The sequence below is a fragment of the Halyomorpha halys genome, unplaced genomic scaffold (assembly GCF_000696795.3).
Source record: "Halyomorpha halys isolate HHAL.00 unplaced genomic scaffold, Hhal_1.1 Scaffold62.1, whole genome shotgun sequence".
Taxonomy (NCBI): domain Eukaryota; kingdom Metazoa; phylum Arthropoda; class Insecta; order Hemiptera; family Pentatomidae; genus Halyomorpha; species Halyomorpha halys.
Window position 1 is genome coordinate 829,089 of NW_027116333.1, and position 20,167 is coordinate 849,255.

Consider the following 20,167-nt stretch of genomic DNA (forward strand, 5'->3'; position numbering starts at 1 on the left):
TGTGTGTGGTCATTCTAGCTCGAAACCGAACAGTCGCACGAAATTCAAATTACATGTTGAAAGTTTTTAAATGCCTGGAGTGTGATAGCAGCTTTTTCGAAAAAAATGTGAAACATCAAACACTGTTTACACATCTCTTTCCAGTAACACCCGTTCAAGCAATAATCCACCATTGCAATTATGAGACAAAATATTTTTTATATTTTATTCCTTTTGGGTATTTGTATTCATTGTCAGCAAACTGCTGACACTTTTTGTAACATATCTGAGTCCAATTGGGGTTAAAAGCTTGACAACTAAGAGATAATCATATGGAAACTTTGGTACTTTGTGGTGTTTATTCTTTTAATCTTAGTTCCAACATGGAAACCAGGAAAATGTTAGCTTGGATTTATAATTTTACTAAAATAATTGCAGTTAAAAAGTGTCAGTAGAATATAACAAGAAAAGAAGATACAAGTAATGAATCATTCTCAGGGCTAAATTTTTTCCCCCCTCTATTTGTGCTGAATAATCCTCTATGAGTAAATAGAACTCATTGAGGATCACTTAACATGCGTAGTTTCAACATTTAAAAATTTTTATTTTATAAATTATACACTCGTTTATTTATTTCTACAATTTTAAAATCATCGAGTGAAACAAGGTGTGAGAAAATTAAAAAAAAAAAGATTTGTGAAATTTAAATTTTGGGTACACGAATCCACTCAACGCAGCCCCCAGTGGTGAACAAAATGCGAAAAAATTTCTTTTTTTTAAGGCAAAAAATTAGACTTAATGCTTAACCTCACTTAAATGGCGTTAGGTATCGATATTTGCATGAAGGAGGAAATAAGAACGGTTTTTGAACATGTCATAATAAGCAAGCAAGGTAGATATATGAGGCCAATAAGACGTATATGCTGAATCTGTCTGTTTAACCTATCGTCTTAAGCAGCCCTTTTGAAGCCCTACAGTGTGGAGCGAAACTTCGGACAATAAATTTTAAAAAAATGTATTAAGTGCTTCTTTTGAGGAAGATGGAGAGGAAAGTTAAGAGATAAGATGCCAAACTATGACTTTAAAGAAGTGTTAATCAAACGGGTAATAATTTACTTTCAACGGATTTTAAGTCAACCGCGTAACAGAAGTAGTAAATGTATTTCGCTTTAAGAAACTGCTATATCTATTGTCATTTTCTCTCAATTTGGCCACTCCAATCCAGAAAGGTTTCATATACAATCATAAAAAACATAAGCCCTTTACGTGAAATTTGCTACATGTGCCATGCTCTTGTATTTAAGTATTATTATACAATGTTAGTATACTGCACTAAATACATTTTACTAAGAGAGTTTAAGATATTATGACTGAACCTACTTTTTGCGTACAAACCGCTGTTCTCGGACTCACAGGATAAATAAAACTGAAACCGGAGAATCGAAAAATATTTTTTGTTGAAGATTAAAATGTTATGAAATCCATTGTTTGCTAATTTAATCTTAATTATATTCTTTCGTGTGAGAAAAGTTAATTTTTCTATGAAAACCGGCTGTTTAAGATTAAGAAAGCTTTGACGACTCGTTGGCCATTATATAATTATGGTAATTGAAAATAAATATATTTCGATGAATTTACAATTTTCAATTAATGTAACATAATATTTTACATTGTAGTACTTATATGCTTTTCCTTATCTCTTGGAATCTTCATATAAAATTATCTGAATATATTTATTTTTTTATTTATACATTGAAACTTCTAACTGTATTAAATAGATACAAAACAAATAAATGAGATATGCGTTATCTTACAATTGTAAGGTACAATATTATAGAGAATCTACTTATTGTTAAGTAACAATAACAATCAGAGTAAAAGCTTTCGAGATCTTCTTTTTTGAGGAGGATTATCAGGTATTTAAGAGGATACAAGGATAGAAAAAAGTGGGTTTGGGTTGTAAGGAAGTTTTTCATGGAAGAATTGATATTTAGTAAAATGGAACATTAAAATCCTTATGCATGGTTTTATTTGTGGCAAAGTAAGAAGCACGAAGGATGTGGCAAAGGATTTTGGGTTTTAAGGTTTGGATAGAAAAGCAATTCGATAGTTCAGTGGAGCCAAAAGTTCAACTTCAAATCCAAACAGGCCTTGTTACGGTCATGTAAATGAGTCTTTTGTAATTAATTGAATGTTTTTACCCTTCTGTCTAGTAAGTGTTGTGATAGTCGGAATCGACAAGTTGTTTCCTGTTTTTTTCAGTCTCTACAGGGATTTTAAGCTAGTCGTATGTCCAGATGTAGTCCCAGGTAGCGGATCTGTTGGGGGGATGAAAAGGGATTTTGGTATTGCTATCAGGTGAGGGGAGCTAGTGGTCCTTTGCCAACCCCTGGTTGCTACCAGAGAAGTACTAAACAAGGTGTGAGTGTCAAGATTCATTTCTCGGGACCACAGAGAAGTAAATATAACGTTAAGTATCGGGCGCTCTGGGACCTACCCCCCAACCCGCTCGGCCATCACGTCCCTACGTATGTAATATATATAATTATTATTGTAATTTACTTATTTTCTTTCATTTTTAATTATTATTATTTGTTCTTAATTTTCAATCATCATGCAGAGGCCCGGCTCGGACGGAAGGGCCAAGATCGCCCAAAATTTTGCCATTGCATCTTTGCTATCTTTGTAAAACTGTTGCATTTTTGGAAGAAAGGAAAGTTACATTCGTTATTACCACTTCAAGAAACATTAAAAGTCAACTTATAGTAATAGAAAAATAAAAATTTGTTGTTCATGTTTTCCGCCTATACTAGTCTTTTTTTTTTGTTTTTGGTTTTTTTTTTTGTTTTTTTTTTCGAAAACAACAAATACAACGATATAGTACAAGAGCCCAAGGGGAGAAGAAAAAAGTCACTTAATTTACCCCAATTTTTGATTACTTTAATGAGAACTATGTATAATTACTAGTCAAAATTGATGAGTGTGCCAAGTAAGTAGGAGCAATAAAAATGGCGATTTTTCAAAAATGTTAAAAATAATTAATTTTTCATTCGGGGCTCTCTCTATAGCTTTAAAACTACCAACAATAATAGAAAATCTAAGAGAACATCATTTAAAGTAGAGCTAAACTGTAAGTCCTAATAGAGCTTATTTACGTTCAATAGTTCTCGAGATATAGCTTTTTAAAATTCAATATTTCATAAAAATGTTATACAGAACGTTCTGAAAGATCAGTAGTTAGTGAATTAGTTTGAAAAATCTGTATCCCAAAAACCATTTGACGTACAGATGTCTGTTAGCACTCAAATCAAAGCCAGTTTAATTGGCTATGTTTAATACGTTTATCGTCGTAGGAGTAGTAGCTTTCATGATATTTGCTAAAATAAATTGATTTATAGTTGTTCCGACAAATTTTCATTTGCCAAATTTATATTCATATGTGAATATCATAAAAACTACTACCGCTACGAAGATAAGTGCCGTAAACTACTTTATAGTGAGTTAAATTTCCTTTATTTTGAGTGCTGGCAGACATATGTGCATCTTATGGATCTAGAGATATATTTTTTCAAAAATCAAACATTTTATGCGATCAACTAGAAACTAAAAGTTTGTGAATTTCTTTTGTCAAATATCATAAAAATTACTGATCCTACAAAAATAAACGTTATAAACTATTTTATACAAATTTAACCTGCTTTAATTTGAGTGATGACAGATATCTGTACGTCTTATGGTTTCTGAAATAAAGTTTTTCAAAACTCAAACTTATTGTCCGAACAACTATAAATCAATTTATTTTAGGAAATATCATGAAAAGTACGATTCCTGCGAAGGTAGAGGTTATAATCGACTTTATAGTACGTTAAACTAGCTATAATTTGAGTGCTAATAGACATCTATACGTCACATAGTTCCTGAGATATAGGTTTCTCAAAATAAATTAACCAACTACTAATCTTTCAGTAAATGTTTGAGAAATGTTGCTTTTTAAAAAGTTATATCTCGAGAACTATTGGACGTAAATATCTCTATTAGGGCTCATACTTCAACAAATTTACTCTCCTTTAAATAATGTTCTTTTAGATTTTCTAGTGTTGATGGTAGTTTTTAAGATATAGAGCTCTGAATGAAAAATTAATGTTTTTTAAGGTATTGAAACAGCCGCAATTTTTTATTCTTCCTACCAATACTTGGTGGACTCATCAGTTTTGACTAGTAATTATACATAAATTTCATTAAAGTAATCAGAAATTGGCTTTATCTCCAATCCACAAATCAAGGTCAGTAAGTGAAAATTGTGTGACTTTGGAAAAGTTTCCAACTTGAAATCTATTATTATTAGGATATTGGCCCTGATGTCATTTATTACTCCCACATATTCGAATTATTAGATGTTAGTACCTTCTTTTACTAACGTACACATATATTATCCAATACTTCCTCAGCGTCAAAAATAAAAGGAAAACCAATAAATTCAAAGTAATTATTAAAATCAGTCAGTCGAAATTAGAATTAAATTCTATAATCCGATATAATATCATTATCAACATAAACAACATTAAACGATATTCAATTAAACTAAATATTTATAGGATTGCATGGACAACATGCGTCTGAACATATAAATTTATAATAAGGAAAACATTACATAACTTTTTTTAATAAACAGAAATAATATAATTAGATTTATAGGCTATTAGGTATAATTATAAAAATTCCCTGACATAAACTAAATATGTTATTTTATCATACAAGTATTATTTTACTTTATTTGTTTTGTTTTTTTTACATTAGATTCAATTACCTTGTAAAAAATTTGATTTAAAAGCAAAATTAAATTCAATATTATTAATTTTTAAAATCTTGCAAAATGAAAAAACGTAAAGTTAGCACAAGAGCTCCGTCACTATGGTCGCATCGGTAATCATAAAAATACACAATTACACCAATATGCTAGAAAACTTGGGAAAAACTGGTTTCTTTATATGGGTGCCGGGTCATGTGGGGATCGCTGGAAATTAACTGGCGGACGTTGCAGCCAAACAAGCACTTGCCCTTCCGGGTAGGGGCGCGGCCATTCTGACACCCCAAGAAATAAGTCTCCCGATGAAAAATGAAATATTAGCTAGTTGGCAAGCCATGCGGAATAAAAGCCCGCCAAGCAAATTAAAAACTATTAAACCATGGACCACATCAAACCGTTCCAATCGCAGGGAGGAGGTAGCTATTGCCAGATTGAGAATAGGTCATACGAATTTAACTCATGCTTATCTGATCAATACGCAACCACCGCCAAAATGTCAATACTGCAACAGTGTACTTACAGTCAGTCATATATTTGAAGAATATCATTTCTATTCCATGAACTTACGTAGATTAGGAGTGGGACCGAGTGTTTCGGATGCCCTGAATGATGACCAAAAAACATAGATATGGTTTTAATTTTCTTAAAAAGGAATAATCTTTTGAATAAGATCTAAATCCAAAAGTTTTTCATATATATTAAAAAATTCTAAAACAAGTAATTATTCAAACTTATTTAGCAATTAAAGAATTTCAAATCTTGAAATAGTATTATAAAGTGAGAAACGTGGGCGTTGATAACTTCAGGGTTTTACGCCCAAAAGCCCCAACCAACAACAACTATGGTCGCATTTTAGACATAAAAATGATAAAATGACTTAATAACATTAATAATCATAGAAGAATATTACCTTTCAAATAGCAATATACTTAGCTTATTATCAAATTTATACATTTTAAGTGTGCGAATATGAAATATTTTTTCAAGGTTTTTGACCTACAGTTTACAAAACAGTGCAAGGGCATTGTACGCCTTATACCTGGAAACCAAGTAAACGACAAAATTATTCAATTGATAGAGGATGTGTAGGTGCAAGAAACCTCTAAATCCACCAAAAACAATCACACAAAAAAATAATACAGACGAGGAAAAAAAATTTAGTCTGCTAAAGGTACTTCTCTAACTCCAACCAAATTTAGTTTTCTAACTAAATTTCGAGTCGTTCAAAACCTTAAAAAATTCTTTCGGAAAGTATGCTTTTGTCAATTTTTAATTAAACACAGTTAGGCTGTCGCTGACCCTTCTAACTAAATTTCGAGTCGTTCAAAACCTTAAAAAATTCTTTCGGAAAGTATGCTTTTGTCAATTTTTAATTAAACACAATTAGGCTGTCGCTGACCCTTATATTTCGCAAAATTCCGTATATCCCGTGTATCCGCAAAAATCCCGTATATGACGCAGGAATATATTTCTGGTCAATCCTGTTTACTTCGTCATGGTTTATACTATTCCTACCGAAAACCCTTGCAAAATCATTCAAATAGTATTTTTCCTAAGTGTTTCTCAATTTTTTTCTGATTTGGACAGCAAAAGATGTTTTTGTGTTGTAAGCTGACTTGAATGAATAGACAGCGCAAAAGCAGTCAACGGTACCAGCAGATCAATATCTTTGATGACCCTTCCGACCATAGTTGCGGAGAATAAAAAATGGTGGCTGTTTCAAAAAATTAATTTTTCAATCGAAGCTCCATATCTTATAAACTACCTACAACACTAATAATCGTAATATAAGCCTCATTTAAAGTAGAGCAGTTTTGATCAAATATGAGCCATAATAGAGCTGTTAACATTACCGAGACACAGTTTTTCAAAAAGCAACATTTTCTTCCCAATAATGAAAAATCAGTATTCTTTGAATTTATTTTTTGTAAATAACTTGGAGACTACTACTCCAACGAATGTCCTTCAGATATTCATTATCCTCTATTGAGGAGTCCCAACAGGAGTAAGGGAAGCAGTTTCAATTATATTCACCAAACTAAATTCGCAAAAAGTTGATGTCTCGTTGTTCGGAAAAAAACTTTTGGAATATTTATTTCTCGTAATATGAAAAAAAATATATAGCTTTTTGAAAAACTGTATCTCTAAAACCATTGAACGTAATTACTTTTATAGCTTATATTTTAGAATATTTACTTAACTTACAATATTCAACATTACAATGTTCCATGGCGTTTTTAGTTTTGCAGGTAGTTTCTAAGGTATGATTTTCCGAATGGAAAATAAGCGAAATTTTAGGGTTATCCAGAATAAAACAAACTTCAAGAAGCCAAACAACCCTAAATATTTCAAAACTGAAATAATAACACGAAATGTTCCTTTACGTTAATGAAGTCAAAACTCAATTTTTTTTAAAATTATTAGAAAGCCACCCACCATTTTTCATCAATTTTGTCCTCCAACTGTAATATATATAGTTTTCATGAATTTAATCTAAAATTAGGGGTGGAATAACTTCTTCCTTTCTCCTCTTGTGTTCTTCGACTAGTCTTATCGAGACCTGAATGGCGTTACGTCATGAGATACCCCCACCATGGGGTTCGTGACGTAGCAAGCTGATGATGCAACTTGTGGCCTGTTCAGTTCAGTTAAGGTTGGCTATTATTACTCTCAGTTCCTACATCCTTCGCACCTCGATGGAGCTTATTGGCGATCCTTTTTTGAGATATGTTCTTCGTTATCATTGATAACAAGGTAAGGTTATTGGTTGTACTTGAAATATTTAAGATGTGAATTGAAAACTTCTTAAAATCAGATTTGAAATAGGAATTAAGAAGCTATTAGGTTTTATTGAATTAGGTAGAATTTTAAATTCATAGATATTTATAAATAAATAAATATAACAGAAGATATTTATAAATATTTATTTTATTTTTTCCAAGCTCTGGTTCTCAGTGGCATTAAACCTGTAATAGGATACATGGTTGTAACAAGGTTGTAAATACTTATTAGTCTTCCTTAACAATTTTCTTATTTTTATTATGCCAAAATAAAGCACTTATCCTAACTATTTGTAAGCGATTTTTATCCAAATATTAGTTACTTTTTATTTCATTAGTTTGAATTTTTTTTTTTTAATTTAAAATATTTGCTTACTATAAATAAAAAGAGTTAAAATTATAAAAACAAAAACCAATTATTTAATAGGTTGTTAGAACAAGGTTTTTAGCAAAGCCTTAGTTTCTGAAAAAGTCATCTAATGCATTTATACAAACTAGAAATAGTACATCCTATATCAACAGTTTTATGAGGCCCGACCAGAGTCTTAACAATGCGATGCTTTCTGTATTAGTATGTTTTACTATTTCCGCACCATGTATTGTCTACAGAAGCGGATCTAGACCTTGCAGGACACCCTGTGCTTAGAAACATGGCCTATTGGTTTTAAAGGAGAAGGTGTGTTCGTGACCCCCAAAAATTAAACATTCGTCTGTGTTTAATGTTATTTAAAGTTATTTATTGAACCTCTATACTTCAGATACCTCTTGATCACTAATACTCTTGATCCGACAATATATCAATATTTCCAATATAAAATCAAACGGACGAAAAATAGAAAAAAAAATTATAATAAAACAAATGTGAGAAAAAATAAACTAAAAATTAATAACGTTGATGTCCAGGGATGTTTTACACCACTCAACAAAAACAAGCAACTCTTGACCAGTCGGACAGTTTTCCCAAAATTTAGGAAAACATAGCCAAAAGTATAGATTGATTCGGGAATTACTTTAAGAGATAAATAGAAACATAAAATATGTAACAGAAGCTGTGATAAATGATAGCTTAAGAGGAAAAGTATTTAATGTAATATTGTTATATAATATTAAAAATTAATAATACCTAAATAAAGACATGATAATTCAACATTCCCGTGACTCCGATTAAGCTATATCTGAAGCTGTTTCATTTATTTTAATCTTTCTAGGAGACTACTATATCCGTCAGAATCGAGCTGAAATTTTTTATCAGAAGACATTTATTAGATGAAATAACTAAATGATGGAATACACCTTTCATGTTCTTGTTTTTTCAAAATAACCTTCAACTCATTTTCGAAAATATTTTTAGCAAACTTCAAACCTCTCATTTGATAATTTTGTTTTTTGTAAAATTAAAGGTATTTCTGAGCAATATTTTTGGAAAAATTCATATTCGATCCCTGTCAAAATATTTTAATGAGGATTCGACCTATCTGATATTAAATATCACTTAATTACATGTACCCTGATGTACCAAGTTTAATTAAAATTTGATGTTTTCGGGCAAATCGGATAAATGTTAAAAATCAATTTTATAAAATGGAAATTTTATCGGAAAAGTAACTGTCATACCCCAGGCATGAACCCACCTTAAATATAAAATTTCAGTTCCTCACTGCTTTTCGTTTTTGAGCTGGGCCAACCACACACAGAGATACTGAGCACAGTCTATTTTGTGAGGCTAGGTTATTTGGACTCAGGGGAACTCAAAACAAGTAATTCGGACTTACTGTATATTCCATATGTAGATAAGTGAAAGTAACACTAATAGCACAAACGTATTTAACCGGTATATGTGAAAAATATAAATGAAAAATGGTTTATATTAGAAATTTGATCCCTTCCATACCTTAGAAGAGTTAATTCTTTTATCTGTTTATTATTGTTTCCTTATCTAAAAATGTGTTGTTAGGAATCAAGTTTTGAATGTTTAAAATTAATTTTTCGACTTTTGGCTATGTTCTGCTATATTCTGGACCACTAAATTTAAAAAATCAGTAAGAATCACTTTATGAATTCATGTTTAGATTTTTTTTTTTAACTAATAAAACTGGTAATTAAGGCTCAAAAATTCTTACACAAATTAGGGGCGAATCCAGAATTTTTTCTTGGGAGGGGGGCTAAAAAAAAGCTCTGAAGCAATAAAATTTAATAATTAGTCGTGTTGTATAAGCACAGATGGACAGATTAAAATTAGTTGTAGGATCTTAACTCGTCTTGTCTTCTAACTCGAGTATTGATGTCTGCGTCGAAATCTTTAAAATCCAATTTGAACTGTGTTTACCCGAAACCGATTTACCTCTGTTAAAGTTTTTGAAACATCCCACTTTCTTTTTTTTAATAACTTTTACTAAAGTTCAATTAAGAATTTAATTCTCGAAATTTAGATTATTATCTTCTCCATGAAATTCCCAGTCTATTGATACCTCATTCCTCAAATTCCATGGCTCCTGAGAGCCGGAAAAGAAATCGATATTACCCTGTTTTTTTTTTTGTTTTTTTTTTTTTCCCGATCCCTCTAAAACAGAAATAAAAAGTGAATTAATAATTGCATTACTGTGAAAAAGAAAAGTAATTCGTGTTGGGTCTTACCTTTTACTACCTTTGGTATTTTAAGGTTACCTCTTATGTTTAATGTTATATATGAACTATCCATTCTGAAAGGGTGCTATTTTAAGTCTGGATGTGAGGGGCCTCCTCGTGTTGTATCGCATATTTACCCTGTTATGTATATGTACTATGAGACACATATGTTTAAAGTCTTAAGCTATTTCAATTAGATTTCCTGTTTTTATTATAATTTTTATAGCTGGTCAATCATTTTCAATATTACCAACTGTTAATTACTCTTTTAGCTTGCAACAACAAAATCTCCATCAAAATTTTATTTCTTTTTCTATAATGAGACGCAACGTAAAAGATTTATTTATTTTATTTGATCAGAAATATACATTGAAGTGGTAACAGAATTTTATTTAAATGGAAAAGATTTCTTTAAAACCGGATCATTGGCTTCAAGGTGCAGTGTCAAGGACTTTTTCGTTTATGTAGACAGAATATAAACATGGATTACGCATTGTTGCAATACCTCCTTAGTTATCAGCAGGTTTTTGTTTGATTTCAGTATTTGTGAGGTTTTTTTTTATTAAAATTGATTCATTTTTTAAAAAATAATAATCATACCTATATAAATAAGAAATATTAAAAAAAAATATTAGTATTAGTTATCAATGCTTACTCTTTGGTTAAAATAAATTGAGTGGTCTGCAACAATGAGTTTGTTGCTCAATTTTTGGTCGTTTTTCAACTTAGACGAATGTCCAGTGTTAAAAATTAGATTTTTCTAATGGTACAAAAAGTGAGTAGTTCGTACAAGAGCCCAAGAGGAGAAAAAAGGCAGTTATTTCTCCCCAATTTTTGATTACTTTATTGAAAACTATGTATAGTTACTCGTCAAAATTGATGAGTCTGCCAAGTATACGTAGGAGGAATAAAAAATAGCAGCTGTGCCAAAACATTAAAAATAATTAATTTTTCATTCTGAACTTTATATCTTTAAAACTACCAACAACAATAGAAAATCTAATAGGACATCATTTAAAGTAGAGTAAATTTTCTAAAATATAAGCCTTAATAGAGCTATTTTTGTTCAATAGTTCTTGAGATATAGCTTTTTAAAAAAGCAATATTTCATAAAAATGTTATACAAAACGTACTGAAAGATCAGTCGTTAGTGAATTTATTCAGAAAAATTTATATCTCAAAAACCATTTGACGTACAGATGTCTATTAGCACTCAAATTAAAGGTAGTTCGATATACTATAAAGTAATTTAACCTTTGTCTTCGTAGAAGTAGTAATTTCCATGATATTTGCTAAAATAAATTAATTTATAGTTGTTCGGACAAATTTTCATTTGCCAAATTTATATTTATATGTGAAAAATTCATGCCAACTTGAAACACCCAATACAAGTAACCCATCCACACACTTGCGCATGCGCGAATTTTAATTGTTTTACAAACGTGTAGATGCACCTAAAGATTTTGTCAATATTATCCAATATATGAGCAGAATCAAGGTCATTAATGTTGAACAGAAGATGATATTAAAATTCCTTCCATGTTTTTAACATTCTTATACTATTGCTTATGAAAAGCACTTTCGTTATTGTTCAGATAGTGCAGACAAGGTCAAAATCATTATAAATAACTACGAAGTTTTCTTTTATAACAACGGGAAACTTAGTATTGGAATTTTATTAACTGAATCTTCCTGTTCCCTTCATGTACTAACATTGCTCTTGAAAATCACCAAATAGCAAGATTTCATGTGAAAACACCTTTGCTAACATTTGATAAATCGAGGAAAGTTGTCTTTGAAAAAAATTACTTAAATCAACGTAATAATTAAGGTCAAGCACAGGAAGAGTTGTAGATATTTTAATGAGTTAAAGTGAAAAAAAATCGTCCATTGAAATTTTTGTATTATAATAAAAAATTCACATTATTAGTAAACAACGTTTCAGGGCCATTGCTTCATTAGGAGGTATTTTATATATAGTATACACGGAGGTAGTTTTCCAGTTACCTGCATTATCAGATTAACCTTAGAAATAGTGTAAGAGTAAAGTTTAAAAAAAGTTCTTCTTACTTTAAACATGTTATGTCTATTTTAACAAAGTTGACAAAAATTCATATTATTGTATTTTAAATGTGGACTAATGAAGAGAATAGTCATATATGAAATTATATTTTTACAAATAAGGTAACTACTTATTAGTATTTATTTTTTTAATTATTGGTATAGTGTTTGCATTATTGAAATTTGGTTCGTTAATCAACCATTGATTAAATCAAATTGTATTAATTTAAATTAGCTTAAACGTTTAATTGGAGTTAACTCATTGTTCCTAAACTTCAAGGACTTGGTCTTGGTCGATGTACGACGACGTTACAATATCTCAAAGTGAGATCATTAGACTAATAATAGTTGGAGGGTAACTTGCCTCCCCCACCCACCCCTTTGTACAGCATATAGGGTCTTTGTTATCGTTCCTTGAAAACATTCTCATATTCTACTTACGGTTCTTACTTTTAGCTACTCTATATAATTAATTTATTTCGAGGGAAGATAAGGAAGACCCTATATGCAGTACAAGGGGGTGGGTGGGGGGTCAAGATTCCCTCTAACTATTGTTAGAGTACCTCGAAAAAATTTAAGTATATATAGCTATATCATAGCTAAAAGTAAGAATCGTAAGTAAGAATGCGTACAAATGTAGAGCTATAAATTTTTAATGATTGTTCTATTCGGTAGTTGTTTAATTTAGATATTCCCCTGAGTAAAAGTTGGGGGATATTACCCAAATTAATTATTATGTGCTGGTATGGCTGGTTTGAATAAAGAACTACTTGTAATTTGCTGGTAATGATGGAGTAGACTGTATTTATAATAAATTGATATCATATACTTTTAAAATAAAATACCTCTAGTCTCTCTTTATAAGTTTTCTGAACAAAATAGTTACAATATGGTTAGTTTGTTAGTGATAGTTTTGGTTTCATTACATTAATTGATTTAAATATTAGATTTTACTTGTTTGATACTCTTGAGGCTTGAAGGTTGGTTCTGGTGTGAATATGAAGATGAAATAAGGGTTCCCTCTAGGTTCTTTCTCCTCATCCTCCTGCCGCCGCCGCCGCCTCTCTCGCCTGAGTGTAAGGATTTACTCCCTCATGACTTACAAGAAGAGACCTTCTTGAAGAGTTCTGTCCTTTTCTTCTCCTGTACAGGTCAAGATGGCTACTCTATTGGTTCTTACCCCTATTTTATTGGGGATCAAGATGGCTGCCCAGATCTCCTACCACTTTGCCACTAGATGGCATAATGAATTTCAGTTCAGAAGAGAGGGGGCGCCTTTCTTAAACAGTAGTAGTAATTGTTTTCAATGTAAGATAAGAAAGACCCTATACTGTATAAGAATTAGCTGCAATATAGCTCTATATAATTAATTTTTTTTTAGGTAAGATAAGGATGACCCTATATACTGTATAAGCTGGTGGGTAAGGGAGGCAAGATTCCCTTTAACTATTATTAGAGTACCTCGAAAAAATTGGGTGGTGAGGGTGGGTGAGGAAGGCAAGATTTTCACTACTTATTAATGGTATTATGATCTCACCTTGAGAGATTGTAACGTCGTCGTACATCGACCAAGTCTGTTGGAGGGGGGGAATGACGAGTTCAAGTCAATTCAAAGTTTTCTAGATATATTTAAGAACGGATATAAAAATTAGTGCTTCTTCAGCAGTTAATATTGAACTAATTATCCATTTATTCAATACCTAAATAATTTAAATAATTAAACCTTCGAATTGTAAATTAACATTATAATATCGATATTCATGCAAAAATTTGCTTTTTAGTAGTATGAAATTAAAAATTGAGTTCATGTTGTATTTTAGCGTAAAGTAGTGAATAAAATTAAGGTTTTAATTATATTCATTGAATATTCCGTTCGATGAAGTGATTACTTAGCAATATTTTATCAACTAAATGTTAACGGAACGAATAACTGGTTTTATGAATAATTAATTGATTTACTATTTTTTCTTAATTATAACTTTTCCTTTCAGTGAAGGAATGTACATGAATGAATGTGGCATTGTACTATTCTTAGACGAAATCCTGAAGTTTATCTAATCAGAAAGCTCTGCCTATAATACTAACGGGCACTGCTGTACTGCTCCAATAACTCTGTTGGAATTGCCTATTTTATGGTTTTTGAAATAAGTTTAAATTTAATATATAATAAAAGAGAAAAAAACACCCCCTCTAAAAGTGAAAAAAATATTTATTTAATAAAATTTTTGTTTCGAACAAATAATTGTAATAACTAATAAATCACTCTTTTCATTATATATAATTTTCTTAAAATTTTGTTTCATTCTCTTTTTTCGTGTAATAACCTGAACAACTCATGCTCCCCCTAGTTCTGGTCCTGGAGACGCCCTTGGACAGACTCATGCACAGGCACTTGCAAGACTAAGTTATTTTGACTTCAAAACATGAAGCGCGATGGTAATACATTCCCTTACTATATACTCCATATAAGGTAAGAATAATTAAAAATATTCATATCTGAAGCCTAACAAACCCGAAGGTTCAATACCGATACCATCAATCGCTCTCTACATACATCCTTCCAGTGATGCCCCTCCAAACCTTACTAAATCACTTTTAGCCCCCAAATTCTACTAAATCAGTTTTAACGAAATCCTCCCATTTACCCCTCGGCCGTTTTTCTGTGTTTATTAACATTTTAAGGATCCGCTCATTACTAAGCCCTACAACCTTACATGCCCATCTTATACGCCGCAATGCTATAACTTGAATTATATTTACCGGGTGCATTTCCCTTAATTCAGTGTTGTGTAGTCTTCTGAATTCTCCCGTTAATTCATCCTTTTTCGGTCCGAATATTTTACGTAATTTTCGAAAACCTTAAGGCGCTGTTCACCCTTTAGCGTAAGAGGCCACGTCTCGCATTCATAAAGAACTGTGGGAAGGATAATAGTTTCGAAATTAAAAAATAACAAGTATTTCCCGCCTTCAACCTCGCTTTTATTTCCTCATCAATCTCGTTTTTTTTTTAGATATTTAAACCTATCTACCTGTTCCATCGTATTTTCTCCTATATCTATATCACCTTAATTGCTCGCGTTTGTATTTCTAACAATGTATTTTGTTATATCGGTATTTATTTCAAGACCTAGTTCCTTACTGGAGTTTATTATCGCGGTTGTATTTCTATAGTTTTCTTGTCCTCACCCAATAATACCAAATCATCAGCATACCCAAGCACCGGTGTTTTACCACCCAAAGTTAAACCCTTTTCGGTATTCTTTATTTTTTATTTTTTTTTTTTAATCCCCCTCACTTGCCATCTCTGCCATACGGGGTGCGGGAGCAATGGGGTAGTGCGCTGGGGTTTGCGCATGCCACTACTCCCTAGGATCACCAATTTTTTTCCTTTTTCCTTTTCGGTATTCATCACACTTTTAATTATATTCACTTATATTCTAGTGCTAGATTAAATAAGATAGGTGATAAAGAATCGCCTTGTTTATTAAATAAAATAAAAATATCTTAAATTCTTATTATACTGCTATCAATATTTAATTACTCGTAAAAATATATTCAATGAACCTTTTTATAGCGTTATTAAACAAAGTTTGATGAAAAATGATTCCAAGAATTTTCTTTGAATTAAGTTCAGATCTTGTGGAAAGTGAATTTGAAAGAATCGTGATCACTTTTCTTACAGAATCTAAAAATAAGTATTGTAAAATATTTCCTTTAGGTTTTACCCTTTGAATCTAAATATGAGAAATAATTTGAGTTGAGATTCCCAAGAAATACAGAATCCAATAAACGGGTAATGATTAGTAGAATAGGAGCTCAATTATGCCATTGATTGAAATTGCAAATGTGGTTTGTAATGGATCTAGATTTATTCTAATTATGGGTATAAAACGCAATGTAATTTCTCGCCTAATCGAAGATGTTTTTACTATTATTAATTTTTTTTTGTAATAATAATACTTCTTTGAAATAAGAATAATTTATCATTATAGCCGAATGGAAAAAAAAATATGTCAATATAAGTAGAGATACATGAAATAATAATTGTATTGGATTTTGCGTCAAGGAATATCGTGCGATTAGAGACACCAAATAATTTTATAATTGTTTAAAAAGGTTAAAATTTGGATGATATGATGAATTTGTATATTTATATATTATATATGAATGGATGAGAAACTAATAGGTACGGGTAAATATTTTGCGAAAAGACATTTTTGTCTACCTCTAAACATGTGTCTGTGTATTGAAAAAACTGTGGTTATCTACAATTGCTGAGTAATTACTAATAATTTCACAATTTTTTCAATATTGAACCACTTGATTTGGGCACAGCTATGTAATAAAAATATTCTTATTCACAAAATGATAACCTTTACTCTTTAGTTTCTAACCCACGTTTTGTTAGGAGATCCCGCGTCCTTCCTGTTGTATTCAAAATCACACGCCCGTGGCATAAATCACAGTATTAATTATGATAGCAGCCTTGTGGCATAAATCACAGTATTAATTATGATAGCAGCCTTGTGGCATTAATTATTGTTTGATATGTTAGAGCATCGTGGTAGTTATATATTACACAGAACAAAAAAAAATTTTGTTTAGGTTTATATTTTAACCATTATATATTGATCCTATACATCGAATAATAATCAAATCTTTCGATTGTAAATTTTTTTTTTGCTAAAATCTTCCACTGAAGACCCAATAGCCCCAGAGTGGGAATATCAAAACTTATTTCTCGAAGCCTCCAGGGAATGAACATTGACTGACTATTGGTTAGAATCCCATTTGAACCCACAACGTTCTTGACCAAACACTCTGATATGCTCCAATATGCTCTGATATAACGTTCTTAACCTTTTGTTACTTATAGATAGTTTACCTATGGTAGAAAAAGGATACTAACTTATACTTACATATCTCATGTACCCCTAATTTCTTTCCTAATTAATGGAGGGTACGAAAAAAAAAAAAAAAAAAAAAGTTACTTATAGAAAATGTTTTGTAGAATCTTAACATCACGGCCTACGGTGAAAGTAATCGTACTAAACACAGCTGTCACAGCCATTAACATCTTGTAAACTATCACATTCGCTGTAATGGCAGTACTAGCTTACTTTACTATCTGGCTTCACCTGACAGTAGTACTATCTGCGTATCAGCGTCAACTAAACTTAGAAGTCTTGACCGTAAATTAGCACACCTTACTTATAACAACTAAATTAGAAACAACTTATAAATTATAAATTTCCCCTTATTAAATGTCCCCTATTTTTAACTACATATGGCGCAAGTTGTATTTAGTTATCAGTTTATGTAATTCATTTTTCAAGTACAATTTTTAGCGGGGCTTGGTTTGCTATAAGCGCGTAGAAAAAATGTTCCGTTCATACGGAAGAATTGAAACAACCACAATCATAGAGCCCCATGTGGCCGAGAAAACAAAAACACTCACACTCGCTAGCGAGCCTGGACCAGAGGCAGCCACTCGTCATCTATCTTCTACAAGAAAATGAGTGAGTAGAGACACTTTGAAGTGGCTCCTGGAACAGAGGAGAAGAAGGGAGGTAATCAAGAAAAGAAGAGACGAAAGCCGAGCCATGGAGTAAGTCCACCCATCTATACAACTCAGCCATCATCATCATCGTCATTCAATCATAGACCCATTATTCAAAATTCACTAACAAACCTGTTGTTTCGGCCAACCCCTATTTCAACTGTAATTTATGCAATAGAGTTTTCATTTAAATTAATTATGTTTTATTTATCACTATTTATGCAGTCCACTAAAATCAAACCAGCGATTCAAAAGTAAAGGAGTGCCTGGCATTTAGTTTGAAGGCACACTTCATACACAAGCACTGCCATATCTTCTCACTGTCGTGATATTACTTGGAATATAAATATTTATTACGTGAAATGGGGCCTTCTAGATTCTAATGGGTAGCTCTTACAGCTACTGACAATAAAACATTACACAGTATCGCTGACTTCGTTAGCTGAGGATTCCATGTTAGACCTTAATCTAGATCAGTGACTCCCAACACGTAGAATTTTTAGGACTTCTAAGGCAGAAAATAAACCATAAACCTTTAATGAAAACTATTAATTTACAATTACAATTTCTGGTCAAAATTGATGAATCTGCCAACTATAGTTAGGGTGATACACAATCGTGGCTGTTTTTAAAAATGTTGAAAAAAAATTAATTTTCATTCTGAGCTCTATATCTTTACATCTACCTGTCGTACTAGAAAAACTAATAGCACATCATTTAAAGTTAAGTAAATTTGCTAAAGTATGGACCCTAATAGAACTATTTAGGTTCAGTAATCCCCAAGATACAGTGTTTTAAAAAGCAACATTTCACCGATTTTTCGTTATTTTGTTATGAAATGTTGTTTTTAAAGCACTCTATCTCGGGGACTATTGATCATAAATAGCTTTATTAGAGCTCATATTTTAGCAAATTTATTCTACTTTAAATGATTTTCTATTATTGCAGATAGTTTTAAAGATATTAAGCTCCTTTTTTTCAACGTTGTCAACGCTTGAAACAGCTGCCATTTTTTATTTCCACTACTTATACTTGGCAGGCTCACCAATTCCGACTAGTAATTATACAAAGTTTTCGTTAAAATAATCAAATATTGGGGTGAAATAACTTACTTTACTTCCACCATGCTCTTGTACTATAATGTTCTCACTGAACACCTGTGGTCTTCGGACCACAAATTGAAGCTGCAGGTAGTGTATTTATTCGACAGGGTAAGTGATTATTAGAGAATACTGGGTTGTAACATGGGCTTATCACAAAAGATAAAAATGATTTAATGGGATTTATTTTACACGTAATTCTCCTTCATATTGCAATAAACATTATCAGTGACTGCACACCAGCGATGAATGCCCAGTATCTCGTATCTAACAATTTGGCCGATTAATCTTCATATATGCCCTATCTGCTTTAATTAAATTATAATGACGCATTATTTTTAATAACTTTATTGAGACCCATGAGTTGCAGTTAATCTTTAAACTAATAAAGGTTAAGTAATATATATATTCTAAGAACACCTGCTAATTGCAAATAATTGGACAATTTGGGAAAATTATGATTTACTTTGAAAGTTCTGCCAAGGAGGTGGAAACAAAGGAATTTTTAAATGCCTACTCCGTACTTCGTAAAACTGTTAATATCTGCTTTCGTAGCTCAAGTTCTTTAGTTAATCCTTGTTTTTTCTTTATGGTACGTTCATTTCATACCTTTTTGAATAAAACCTATTTTTTATTGGTAATTAGACTAGATATGCAGAAAGAGCCATGACGATAAAATTATATGAGCCTTGGAGCGATCATATATTGTAATATTTACCTAAAAACTACCTTCTACTTTGTCTTTGTGTTCAGTGTATCTTAAGATAGCAAAGATTCCAGAAGTGAAAGTAACCTTAGCTTTGAAAATCGTCATCTGTTTTGCCCAATTAGTTTAGCAAGACACCCAGTTGCGTCGTTTCAAGAGCTGTAAGTTCTAACCAATCATTTATTGAATATTTTTCTTTAATATTTCACTTGATGCCCACGGCTGGCTGTATTCTTATTAGTAGCGAGCATTTTTACTTTAATTTACGTATATAGGAAATATATCTGAAGAGGAAGTATTGCGAACGTGAAAAATTCCGAATTCCGGTTTTCAACAGAAATACACGTTTTAAGGTCCCCTGGGTCGAAATAACCAGGTTTCACAAAATGGTCTCTGTGTGTTTATAGTCAGCTTAGCTAAAAATGAAAAGTGGTGCGAAACTGACATATATTTAAAGGGGCGAATGCCTGAATTTATGGAAGTTATTGTTATTTTTTATCTAAAACTCAATACATACAAATAAAGAACATGCATGTATATATATATATA

The 20,167-nt window shown here is 31.3% G+C and overlaps 2 protein-coding genes across 6 annotated transcripts in view; one reads left to right on the plus strand and one right to left on the minus strand.

Annotated features, from left to right (window-relative positions):
- LOC106692591 (2-acylglycerol O-acyltransferase 2) overlaps positions 1–18,994 on the minus strand; it is a 33,063-nt gene extending 14,069 nt beyond the window's left edge. Inside the window, exon 1 of one of the 2 annotated variants that reach the window (XM_014438630.3) lies at positions 18,925–18,994. In XM_014438630.3, the coding sequence (XP_014294116.1) occupies positions 18,925–18,938 (14 nt within the window). In that variant the 5' untranslated portion in view covers positions 18,939–18,994. Of the gene's footprint in view, positions 1–1,359; positions 1,401–18,924 lie in introns of those variants that run through there. The other variant, XM_014438632.3, reaches the window with a different exon arrangement.
- LOC106692590 (diacylglycerol O-acyltransferase 2-like protein 6) overlaps positions 1–20,167 on the plus strand; it is a 39,858-nt gene that overhangs the window by 6,380 nt on the left and 13,311 nt on the right. For 2 of the 4 annotated variants that reach the window (XM_014438628.3, XM_014438629.3), the window contains exons 1-2: positions 7,430–7,540; positions 14,601–14,688. The exons of 1 other annotated variant lie outside the window; for it this stretch is intronic. In XM_014438628.3, the coding sequence (XP_014294114.1) occupies positions 14,676–14,688 (13 nt within the window). In that variant the 5' untranslated portion in view covers positions 7,430–7,540; positions 14,601–14,675. Of the gene's footprint in view, positions 1–7,393; positions 7,541–14,600; positions 14,689–20,167 lie in introns of those variants that run through there. One more of the 4 variants, XM_024362658.2, reaches the window with a different exon arrangement.